Source organism: Bacillus rossius, chromosome 16 (assembly GCF_032445375.1).
Source record: "Bacillus rossius redtenbacheri isolate Brsri chromosome 16, Brsri_v3, whole genome shotgun sequence".
NCBI lineage: Eukaryota > Metazoa > Arthropoda > Insecta > Phasmatodea > Bacillidae > Bacillus > Bacillus rossius.
In genome coordinates, this window is record NC_086343.1 from 1,936,323 (window position 1) to 1,949,116 (window position 12,794).

The 12,794-nt window shown below is 42.2% G+C and overlaps 1 protein-coding gene across 1 annotated transcript in view; it reads right to left on the reverse strand.

Annotated features, from left to right (window-relative positions):
• Positions 1-756: 756 nt before the first annotated feature.
• LOC134540191 (pro-neuropeptide Y-like) overlaps positions 757-12,794 on the reverse strand; it is a 39,227-nt gene continuing 27,189 nt past the window's right edge. Inside the window, exons 2-3 of the mRNA XM_063382761.1 lie at positions 4,281-4,484; positions 757-2,488 (exon numbers count right to left, since the gene is read on the reverse strand). Of these exons, the coding sequence (XP_063238831.1) occupies positions 2,323-2,488; positions 4,281-4,483 (369 nt within the window). The 5' untranslated portion in view covers position 4,484 and the 3' untranslated portion in view covers positions 757-2,322. The remainder of the gene's footprint in view (positions 2,489-4,280; positions 4,485-12,794) is intronic.

The following is a 12,794-nucleotide window of genomic DNA, read 5'->3' on the forward strand; positions in this document are numbered from 1 at the left end:
CTAAAAATAAATGTAAATTATTATTTTTATTATTAGTGTGTATATTACACGCAGAAGATTCAACTTTAGATAAGTATTCTTCAAATATTTTCATTAATAAATATCATATTGGAAACTTTAAATGAATGGCACATACTGACTATAAGCTAGACTCAACAATGATCCAACACATCCGTCCATCAATCAAGTGACGTGCGACCAATCAGATGACCCGGAAAGTTTCATCCATCTGTCCATCCGACAAATCCTGACCAAGCTTTAACTTTCGATAAATGGACGGTTGAAATTCTTAATCGCTCAAAAGGGCACAATGCACTTAATAATTATAACCTCAAAAAATTGTCTGAAAGGTTTACTTTATATATATATATATATGTGTGTGTGTGTGTGTGTGTGTGTGTTAGTTCATTTATTTCTTTAGTTTTTTTTAAATTGTTTGAACACTTTTTAAGTTGAAATTTGAAAATAAAATAGACAGAGATGCACAAGTGTAAATAATAATTTACGGTAACTCTAAAATATATTTAACTTAATATTACAGCAAAAATAAAATAGTTTAATAAGACAAACCTTTGAAAGAGAAAGTCTTGCAAAAATTCAAGTCCTCTAGTTTGTTGGCAGCATTTATAGCCTCTAAGTATAGAAATACTGTGACGGATGAGCTGAATGTTGTGAATAGGTTTTCTTATTAACAGATGAACGGATGGTGTATCACTGAGAGTCCACCTCTGTATATTTTAATGCAAACAACTCGTACATTTTTCACAAAATAAGTTTTATTCATGTTTTCAATGACATACATCATCAGACATATTGACATTGTTTTATGAAATGCTTGAAGGTAGACGGTAGCCTTGTTCACACAGTACAGCCGTCTGACTAGAGGAGCAGGAAGACCTTAGGAACTATGGATAATGATACTGGTGACAATGAGCTTCATCAGCGATGTGCGGGGTTCAATGAAAAAGCAACATCTCACAAGTTTTTGGAGAAATGTTTTTTTTAATATAAATTAGTTTTGTAACTTAAACAAGTGTTTTGAAGAGTCGGTAGTTTAATATTTGATTCAAAGTACCTGTAAAAAATAAAATAAAATACATTGAATGTTCTCTAGTCGTGAATTCAATCCACTTCAAAGTCGTAGAATGCACCGACATTTCGATTGAAACTTAAAGTCGCCATCTTCAGTCGACCGTATTGCGGAAGGAAACTTCTATCATTACAGTGTGTAACCAGAGATTAGGTAAATATAGCTACTGATGGAGCATAAGGTCTGATTCTAGACATGGAGGGTGAATCCAAAAAGAAGGGGGAATTCCAGTGTACTGCACATACCAATATGGCAGCCGTTTGTTTACAAATGTTTCAGCTGTACCAGTATTGAAGTATAAATTGGAGAAAAATGTATCATTACATTAGTATTATGAAGATTCATTTTGGACTTTTAATACATATAAACATATTAACCGGTAATATATTGATCTAATTTTCTTCCGAAAAGTTTAACGAGTTGTTAATAAAAGCAAGCTAAAACAGCTGATACAAATATAAATAAACGTCCGCCATATCGGTATGTGAAAATCAGGATTTAAAAATTGGGGATAAAACGGCTTTCACATCTAATGGCTAACGCTCCATCTGCATCCTTACCTAATCTTTGTGTGTGACTGGCATTGTGAACCGGAATGTCACGTGTTATATGACTTCGGCGCGGCCGAGACCTGCTAGTCCTGATCACAGAATTGACGACCTCGCAGAAGCGAAACGGCTTGGCGGAAGACCTTGGTGTGGGAGATCCCAGTCGTTTATTGGCTGCGTGGGAATGCTGAAAAAACCTTGTGTCTAATTGGCTACTCGACGCTGTTGTGACGGCTGCCAGTGCAGCCATTGGCGGCGTGTGAGTGGCCGGGCCACACTCGCAACAGCACGCACTGAAGTTGAAGGGACACAAGACAAACAGATAGCACCTGCACGGTGCACAGAAAGTTGTCGAATTTCTAGCTTGTACTCTTTGTCAACGGCATAGCATTACCGACTTGTTTCAAAATGTACGTTTCAAACATAGAGTGAAACTAATTCGAATATGTATTTAAGTACGAGGAAATTATTAATAGTTAATTATTTCTACAAGTAAAACTTTTTTCCCTGAACATTAAAAATAAAACGTAAATTATAGCTGGTAAAATTCAAACATTTTACGTATATGCGGTTGGCGTGCTGTCGCAGATGTAACCCAGGCAAGGCAATGAGTTTGGTGCTGTGCGAAGTGTGTGGCTGGTTTGAACTGAGATGTGTTCCCTAGGCGAGCGGACAGGGGCAGCACTAGTCGTCGTACTGGGCCAGCAGGTCGTACAGGTCGGGGCTCCGCGGGGCGGCCTGCAGTCGCAGGCTGGTGTCAGGCGCCGCCGCCAGGGGCAGCACTGCGCCCGCGCCCAGGTGCTTCAGCACGCCGGGCCGGTACGCCGGCAGCGACAGTCGCTTTCCGAACCTGCAGCCAAGCACCATCTTTTTTTACCTTTTTAATAATATTATCATATAATAATAAATAATAATGTTCAATCTGTTCAATATGGTTAAGGCTGTTTTGTAGTAAGTATTAACATGCTAATTTCAGCAGTTTAAGCAAAAACTAAATATAAACACATTCTTAGAATTATAATATGTGTTTTAAAATGTTTCAGCTTGATATATTACTACTGCCATAAAAATATAACTTCTTAAGTGTGCAGAAACTTTCGTTGACGTCACGTCAGTTCGATAGATGGCAGACGGTGTTCCCATTATGAACCATGGAGGAATTAGTCTAATTCTTACTACTTTTTGACCTCCATGGTATGTACAACGTGTCTGTTCAATCATATGATACCAACATTATGACAGTGAAAAACACATTCTTTTCTATTAATTTTTTTTTTAATTATAGTAAAATTTATGAGGGGGGGATATTTACCACCAGTGTTTCATATTTCTTAAATATTATCATGTTTGACATTAGATAATATATAATACACAATTTATCTGTAATCTATTTTGCAGTCACACTTGCCACTAGGTTATTTTCCACCTCTCCCCTGTGTTGTTAGTCCGGTATTTGACTCGAGAGTTTTTGTTAACACTGGACTCGTGTGTAAGAGAACGCGGGTTCGAGTCCCGTCTCCCGATATACATTTCTGTTTCACCGCATGGCGTGCCAGACAACCCTGAGCTGTGTGATTGTCCTTAATGACCTCTGTCGACAAGATGTAAAGCACTACTCATGAGAAGATTATCAGTGCCCCAAGAGTACATTAAGGTGGTAGTATCCTGGATTGTTTTGCTTCCAAAATTTCGTTGGTTTGCTCATTATTTTAGATGAATTCATAACTAGAAGAACTGTTTATGAAGTGTTTTATAAAATAAATATTATTTCTTTAATAGTTTTTTTAGAAACTTAAGGCCAATTATTATGCAAACCCTAGAATTAACTAAGAGCATGTAATCGTGTTGTATACAGTTTTAAATTAATCGTTTTTGTGTAGTCTTTGTCGAGAATTAATTCAATCGTGAGTATCTTTCATAAATCAATAAGAGTTTTTATTTCCTAAAACCCTTTTAAAAAATCATGTTTGTAGGAATGTGGGAAAACCAATAATTTATATATTTATGAATGAACTAAAAAATAATTAATTAATACACATCAAAGGCTACACACAAACGATTTATTTAAAACTGTAGGCGACCCGATTATATGCTCTAAGTTCGTGCAAAGGTTGACGTATTTATAGGCCTACGGGCAGGGACTGGAAAAATTCGCGTGTTCAGTGACCTCCATGATATACTCCACGATCCTCTGCCGACTACGGGAAAACGTCACCTGTTCGTTTGGCTGCTGACTTGTGAGGCGTTTCCAAATGGGATACTTGTGATTCGACCCTTCTTTGATTAAGGGTCTTTGATTCACCAAGTGAGTCCCCCATATTGACCGTGAACCAATATCGAAATCAGCACAAAGGTATAACTATTTGAATTTTGGCATATTACAAAATGTATCTGTGAATTTTTTTTCTGTTTCTAGCTATAGGTTTCTGAAAACATTAAAAAAAATCGTATTACATTTTATAAAAAATATAAAAATTTTTATAAACAACTAATGGTAGTTCTATAGTGAATAATGAGCAAAACTCGAGATAACGGAAGCATGCTGAAGGAGGACACAGCCCCCGGTTGAGCCGGAGAGGGGGAGGTAACGAGAGAGAGGGATCGGGAGAGAGAGGGAACGAGAGAGAGAGAGAGAACGGCACCTGGGACGGCCGGCGATGGCGTAGTAGTTGCTGACGGCCTCCAGGTAGGTGCGCAGCTCCTCAGGGGTGGCGAAGGTCTTGGGCCGCGCCGGCCGAGCCATGTTCTCCGGCCCGTTGGGCATCGGCTCGCAGCAGCACGGCTTGGACAGCCCCAGCACCGCGCACAGCGCCGCCATCACCAGCACGCTCACTATGCACTGCATGCTGGAACAAGGGGGCGCGCGCCGTCAGTACACCTCCAGCGTGCGGGAGCAGGGAGGCGCGCGCCGTCAGTACACCTCCAGCGTGCGGGAGCAGGGAGGCGCGCGCCGTCAGTACACCTCCAGCGTGCGGGAGCAGGGAGGCGCGCGCCGTCAGTACACCTCCAGCGTTCGGGAGCAGGGAGGCGCGCGCCGTCAGTACACCTCCAGCGTGCGGGAGCAGGGGGGCGCGCGCCGTCAGTACACCTCCAGCGTGCGGGAGCAGGGAGGCGCGCGCCGTCAGTACACCTCCAGCGTGCGGGAGCAGGGAGGCGCGCGCCGTCAGTACACCTCCAGCGTGCGGGAGCAGGGGGGCGCGCGCCGTAAGTACACGTCCAGCGTGCGGGAGCAGGGAGGCGCGCGCCGTCAGTACACCTCCAGCGTGCGGGAGCAGGGAGGCGCGCGCCGTCAGTACACCTCCAGCGTGCGGGAGCAGGGGGGCGCGCGCCGTCAGTACACCTCCAGCGTGCGGGAGCAGGGAGGCGCGCGCCGTCAGTACACCTCCAGCGTGCGGGAGCAGGGGGGCGCGCGCCGTCAGTACACCTCCAGCGTGCGGGAGCAGGGAGGCGCGCGCCATCAGTACACCTCGCCGCAAGTGGCATGCGCTATAAGTACACTTGCTGTCGAGGACACAAGTGCAATGGTATCCAACTCATGACCAGGCAAGACCTGCCAGCGTCCGCTTTCTGCATGACTGAAACCCAGGCTTTGGCCTGAGATGCACTAAGTCTTCCTTAACTTAGACCCTTCTCAAGTAAATACACTTAGTTTTAGTTAGGTTAGGAAAAATGTTTCAATACTAGCAATAAATAACTACGTGACTGCTAAATAGATTTAAAACTTTAAGATAAGAAACAAGAAATTTATTTTTCTTATGCGTAATTGTGATTTCACTTATACTGCTCGATCACTCGTAGTTATGTCACATGTAACAAACCAAAATGGCATAAGGAATTGAGAAAAATGGGAGATATTTCTGTATCAAGCGTGAATAACTAAGTAAGTCGATACCTTATATTATAAGTAGAGACCCGGAAAATTCGCGGGTTCATGTCGTGTTATGCTAAAATTCAATAATTATACCTTAGTGCTGCTTCTGTCATTGGTTCACTGTTAATCTGGAGGACTGAGGGCCAATTAGAGACCCTCACTCGTAGAAGTGTCGAATCACAGGCCACCCAGTCGAGACGACTCACAAGTCAGCAGCCATTGAACAGTTGGCATTTGCCCGAGTGTGTAGAGGCTATTCGAGTCTATATTTGAGGTCAGTGAACCCGCAAATTTTTCGGGTCTCTAATTATAAGACTTACTTACTTAAGAAGAAGTAACTAGAACTACTTTTGGGTAGTTGTTCCTAAAAAAATATTCTACCGAGTCCAAACTGCCTTAGTATATTAATTAATTTAAGCTTTAGGCCATAACTACTAAAAGTTTGGCCATCCCTCGACAGTTCTGAATTGGTAATATTGTTATTATCTTTGAAAGATTTGTGCAATGGGAGTGCATGACTTTATGTAAGCTTTTGGACATACGCCAATTTCTAAGCACATATATGTCCGTAGAAGAAAACTACAAAAAAAAAAAGTGTACCTATTTGTCTTTTGGTTTGTATTTTTTTCGTTTTCTTCTACAGACATACATGTGCTTAGCAATGGCGTATGTCCAAGAGCTTACATCAAGTCGGTAATGTTGTTACTTCATGAGCTCGGCAATCACGCGAGTCTACGTCTGGAACTGCTCTGCGGCCCTCTGAGTGGTCGTTCAGCCGGAGGACCGCGGCTCTGCTCCGAGTGTCTCCCAGAGCAGAGCGGACAGGCATCCCTCGCGCCCATGCATACAGATGCCAGCCCCCGGGCCAAGCCTCATACGAATATAAACTGCTCCCGCCACTTCCGGTTCCGCTCTTCCGGGACGACATGCCTCGCGCGGAGAAGCTGAGAAGCCCTTGGCGAGAGAAGCGAGACAGTCCCGACAGCCGAGGGCCGAACCAAATTGTCTTTATGCCCTAGCCCTTTATACCCGCCATTGCATACACCGTCAAGTCCGGGTGGTCTCCAGATATCACCTCTCACTCTGGTCCATCCAGTTTGGTTATTTTCATGAATTATTTGTAGGGGCAGGCATTTTTCGCGAAAAGACCTGAACACTTATTAAACTGCAACAAGGAATACCCGCACACGTGGTTTCTTCCTTGTGATTGGCGGCCGTCTGCGAGAGAAGTCGTTGCCTTGTTTGACCGAGCCACCCAGGACGCATTTACTTCCGCACTGAATCACTGTGATTGGTGTTGTTACAATCGATTTGTATCTGGGAGAAACTCGCCCAATCACGAAACACAGACGGTGCTATAGTGTTTTAACTTTCATCTCGTCTCGAAATCTTTTCGCGAAATCTGCATGCCCCTAGTTTATTGGTAAACACTCGGATATTGTACTGATTATTTTTGGTCACTAGTTAGACTGCACTGGATCGCAACTGTTCTTCCACTGCGCGCCATTCAGCTACCAGCTAGCAGTACAGAGACCGAATCCTCACAGACCAACTTAGAAGAAGGGGAGGTTCTACATAAGAAATCGACCAATGGGGAAGCAAATGTTGGTAGAGTACAGGTACACAGGACTGTAAATTTTCACAAATCACCAAATGAATCCACGAACGATATTTCCAAGCCTCTAGTTATTTGCCTCTAGTTATTGGCCTCTATCTATTGGCCTCTAGTTACTGCCCTCTAGCTACTGGCTTCTAGTTATTGGCCTCTAGTTATTGGCCTTCAGTTACTGGCTTCCAGTTACTGGCTTCTAGCTACTGGCCTCTAGTTACTGGCCTCTAGTTACTGTCTTCTAGTTACTGGCTTCTAGTTACTGGCCCCTAGTATTTCGAGGCGTGTCTAATTACTAGGACCATGCATTTCTCTCCAAAAATATTTCCAGATCAGCTGAGTGTTAAAGCTTTGCAGCCTTGGCTGTGTTTCGCGGTTGGCTGGGTTTATTTCAGGCACACCAATCACAGCCATCCAGTTCGCCCGGAATGGTCCGGCCAAACAAGGCAATGGCTTGCCTACAGTAGACATTCACCTAAGAGGAACTACTACCGTGTTTTAACACATTACTAGTCTCGATATTTTCCTGCGAAAAATTCTTCATGCTCATAGCTACAACATTTAAAAAGAAAAAAAAATATGTTCGACGATACCAAAACTGCTTCTTTTCACGTATTAGTTGATCAACGCATATTGCAATTATTTAGCCTAGTTGAAATACGTAATTTTCATTATTTAGAAGATAGTGATGTAGCTTTCGCTCAGGCTGTTTCAGTGTCCGATTCAAATCATTATTTTGGACATACGCCATTGCTAGTCTGCACGGGGCGACGGAAGACTACCATACTGGAAAACTCCCATAATGAATGTATTCCACCTGGCCTCTTCGAAAAAGGCGGAAAAGTACCATAACTGAAAACTGCCATAATTTTGAAGGACGAGGTGGAATTCTGCCATATTTTCTTATACACTCCATGGAATTAGTACAGCTGCTTTTCTCTTGAAGTAGTGTATGAAATAAATATTTATGCTCCTGCTTAACCCTGATGTAAGCTATTACCAAGAATTCTGTAATCAGGAGTACCTTAAGTTCCAATAAAATATAGTTGTATTCAAATAATGTGAATATTTCTTAATAAGCAAGCAAATCTCACACAACTAGTGTCAGTACTATCATTACCTAAAATTCCGGCGATGTCAGTATGAAATGTATCTTTTAATTTGACATCTCCAAAATTATCATTGATATAGTACTTAATTTAAGATTTTGAAAATGCCTTTTTGCAAACAGTTGTTTGAATAGCTTTTCAGTAGGTATTAGCTGCGCATATTAAGAACGGTAAAAAAAATTATAAAAAGAAACCAAAAGTGAAATAACAAGGTTAACTTTTCTGTGGCTTTAAAACCAAATAAAATGGTGCACAATAACTTCATGGCTGTAAGCACACACATATTTCAACTAAACGCACTCTTTTAATATCTAACATTAATTTCAAAATAACTTACCATCGACAGTGCAAGCTCTTACATATGTTTTTACTAGTCTATATTTCTATATAATTATTGTACAGCGGGACTGTAAGTTTGTATGCAGGAATTCGACTAAAAATTGCCAGACTAGTTAAACAAATTATATTTCACTGTTATGAAATTACACAATTCATGTTGAACAAAGAACATAAGAATACATAAATTTGTTCGTAACCGAGGTTAGATGTTACTACAAGAAACTACAGTACACTCTTGGAATAACATCATGTTAGTGTTAAGAAGACTGCAAGTAGCCGCTCTACCGCTCTGGTTCTGGGGTAGAGCGCCTGCCTTGTGACTTGTAGGACCCGGGTTCGCGCCCCGGCTCCTCCAAGGCGGATTGCCCAGATGAAATGGTGGCATTTTCTCTGGTAGGAATACAATCCCTTGTAACAAGTCAGGCTACCAAAAGAAACGGTGGGTGGAACAGAAAAAAACCTGCCAGGTGGCTTCCAAATGGGGAGCCCGTTTCTTTTCTTGGGCTCCCCATGCGGTGGCCATTCCGGGGGTTTCTCCGGGGGAACGGAGTTTTGCAAAAATTATTTTTTGTAGTTAGTTTTTAGTTACTGTAGCATTATCATTCAGTATATCAGTCAGTGATTTGTTGTATACCGATGTTGTGTGTTTAACCATTCATCGGAATATATATTTTCTTGAAGTATTATTAACAGTTAAATTTTAGTCACAAACTATAAACGTATTTTAGACTTTTTTGACGAAACAAAATTATAGGCACTAACACACACACACAGTATATAACCCTGATGTCAGCTATTACCAAGACTTCTGTACTCAGGAGTACCTTAAGTTCCAATAAAATATAGTTGTATTCAAATAATGTGAATATTTCTCAATACTTAAGCAAATCTACACAACTAGTGTCATCTAAATTCTTAGTCTTCAGAAACTGAAGGATATAAATAAAATATTCTATTTATTTCAACATGAGAACAGCCTCTTATACTTTCCAACCCAATCTTATTATTACAAAATTATCAAATTTAGGCCTCGTCAAACAATACGTAGTATATATTTGTTTTAATTATCTTACTAACAGACGCTTTGCAGTCAAATTTGCAAATGCATTTTCATGGTTTAGATGTTCCGCAAAGTAGTAGTTTATCTCCTTGAATATTTACGTTGGATTTGCACTCATCAAATAATGATCTACAATTACTTCAAGTATTCCATTGCGCAAACATGTAAATTCTATGAAGCTATTTACATTACGATTTTACGAGTAAGGCCGTTTTCCTCATTCAACATTCATTTTGGCAGAATTCTCCTTCGTGCATGGAAAACTACCATAGGTATTTTTTTTTTTAATCGTCGTAATAAGAATACAGTGCTGTTCCCTATAAACAATTTTTGGTAATATTTCTTTCTTCTCGTCCGCGATCTGGACGTTATTTGTAATTGCACCGTCAGAAGCGCTATCTGTGCGCTTTAAAGTTAACCTGAGAAACAGCTAGAGGGTTGACAGCGCTACCATTCCATAGAGTGTGTACGAAAATCTGGCAGAATTCCGTTTCATCCTTTGAACGTATGGCCTATTTCCGTTATAGTACTTTTCCGCCTTTTTCGAAGAGGCCAGGCGGAATACTGATATTATGGTAGCCTTCCAGTATGGTAGTCTTCCGCGCCCCCGTTTCGAATTGGCTGATGACCGGGCATTAATACGGTCTTTTAATGATTTTTGCAATCATTCAAAGAATGTTACAGAGTTGTTCCATTTTCATAAAGTTGTTTTCAGCTCGAAATTATCATGTGTAAATAAACTATACTGAGTCGTGTGAATATAAACGTTTATAATTCGATGACCGTTTGACAGGCTTCAACATTGTTAAAAAAAAAATTTACGGAGAACACTGTTTACAGATTATCCATGGATCTTCGTAAGATTACGGCTATCTTCGTTAGTTTACGGACGCTGAGATCACTGTCTTTGAACATGAAGCACTGCACGTCCATCCCTGAGTTGTGTTTGCATATTTCGTAACGAAATGCCTAGTTTGTAAGTCATTTATCTTTTTCTGTTTTAGTTTTTTAGGTGCTGACTGGCGGCGGAGTGAGTGGTCAGTGCAACCACTCACCACCAGGGGCGCTTGCGTCCCTGGTCACTAAATCCAGTACTGAACAACTGGAAAAGCGGACCACGAGTCCAAGTGCCCAACCCCCGCATGGTAGACTCTTTTCTACTCTGTCCAACACTTCATCCAGACCATCCTCTGTCTCCTGTAAATTCCTACATGTAATGCATGCCAATTTGCATCCCGCATGAATGTGCCCAGGGTTTTCCCTGTGTCTATGCAGGTTTTACCTGGGCCCAACCTATCTCTAGTTATAGTCTAGATTTAAGAGTGAGGGGAGTTAGTCATGGCGCCAATCGCTGCCATGGCTGGCCAATCCCCTCCTAGCACACGATGCATGCGACCCTCTCCTTGCATGGCTAATCCCAGCATGACTAGGCGTATAGGCTTCGGCCTGAGACGCACCTAGGTCCCTCCCTAATCCGGACCCCTCCAAAATACACTTAGTTTTAGTTAGGTTAGGGAAAAAAAAATCAATCTTTGAACATGAGTCCAAAAGAATATTCTTGGTACACAAAAAAAATTAGAAAACTAGTTAAGAATACGTATCTTATGTCCACGTGTTAGTAATACCGTAATACGGTGTAGTTTCTAAAAAAAAAAAAAAAAAACAAATTCAGTTAGGTATTTGAAATTACGAAGAACTCTTGGTTTATTTGAGGTTAATTCTTGGTTTGAAAGTCCGTAAATTTGCTGTAAGTTGTAGCGGCGCGGCGTGATGTTAGCCCAGAGGCCGCCCCGCTATCCAGGACCTTCAGCAGGCAGACCGGCTCGGCCAGTGACTGCGCCTCTGTGGCAGTGACTGCGCCTCTGTGGCAGTGACTGCGCCTCTGTGGCAGTGACTGCGCCTCTGTGGCAGTGACTGCGCCTCTGTGGCCTCGGCGGTCTCCGAGGAGGCGCGCAAGTTAGTTACCTTCGCAGCAGTCTGTAACGACGTTACACCTCTCTAACCCCTCCTCGCCGGGGATACGCCCCCTCAGCATCGCTGCGCGGGGACCCCGTCCCGTGGCTGGATCATCATTCCCCGCCAGAAGCCTGTACCAGAGTACCAGCTCGTGCTTTCACAGGGTTACAATTGTAGCCCATTGAATCTGCAGTTTCCCAGCCGCTGTACATTTCAACACTTCACCAACAACCGAAGATGAGGTCAACTGTGACCCAGTGCAGAGACACGCCCGTCGTCTCTCGTTCGCGGGAGGTGGCTCGCCATGTCGTGTGTGTGTGTGTGTGATAAGGAAATGTTTTCTCTATGTGTCAGTACCAAAAATAAAGTTTGCGACTAGTGGGGAAAATTTTTTTATAAGTATAATGATGTACGAATGTGTATGCCAAACTCGACCTCACACCGAAAAAAAAAAAATCTGATAACCCGATTAATGTGTAAATATATAGTGTTTATCTGTCTCACCAACATCGGTGGGGATTGCAAAAATTCGCGGATGGAATGTACAGTCCCATGTTCATTGGCCACCTGTCTGCAAGACGTATAAACTAGGTGAGCAGGTGTTTCTGGCAGTTGGACTTTGCGTAGCACCAACATTCACAGTTCCAAGTAGGGGTTTGAATGTAATTTTTGACGTGATAACGTCTTATAAATCGATGATCGCCGGCTGCACGCACGAAAAAGCATGACTCATTGTCACGTTCCGCCTGATCCGAACGGCCAACCACCGTGCGAGAAATTCTTCTATAATATCAAACAGATTAAGGCGGGCTTTTTAAAAGCAACAATTTAAAAAACAAATCTGTTTTATTTGTCCAATTTCGTCATTTAAAATTAACAATTAATTTATGAAAATGATTTGATTTCAGTGTATTTCTATAACTAATTGTTCGTGATTATATTTAAGCAAAATATTTAAATTAAATTTGCAAAAACTGAAAATAATATTTGAAAATTAAAAAGTACGCAATTTTTTCATCCATTGTTTTGTTATGACGTTATCACGTAAAATTCTCGACCGTAAACCGACTTGACAGACAACCCCTTGTCCAGGGGCGACGGGGGCGCTGCCTGCTGGCGGCCGGCGGCACTCGGCGCGAACAAGCGAGCGTCGCCCGGCGCGGCTCGCTCTTATTGGATTACATCCCGCCCGCTGATTGGCCGGCGCAGAGG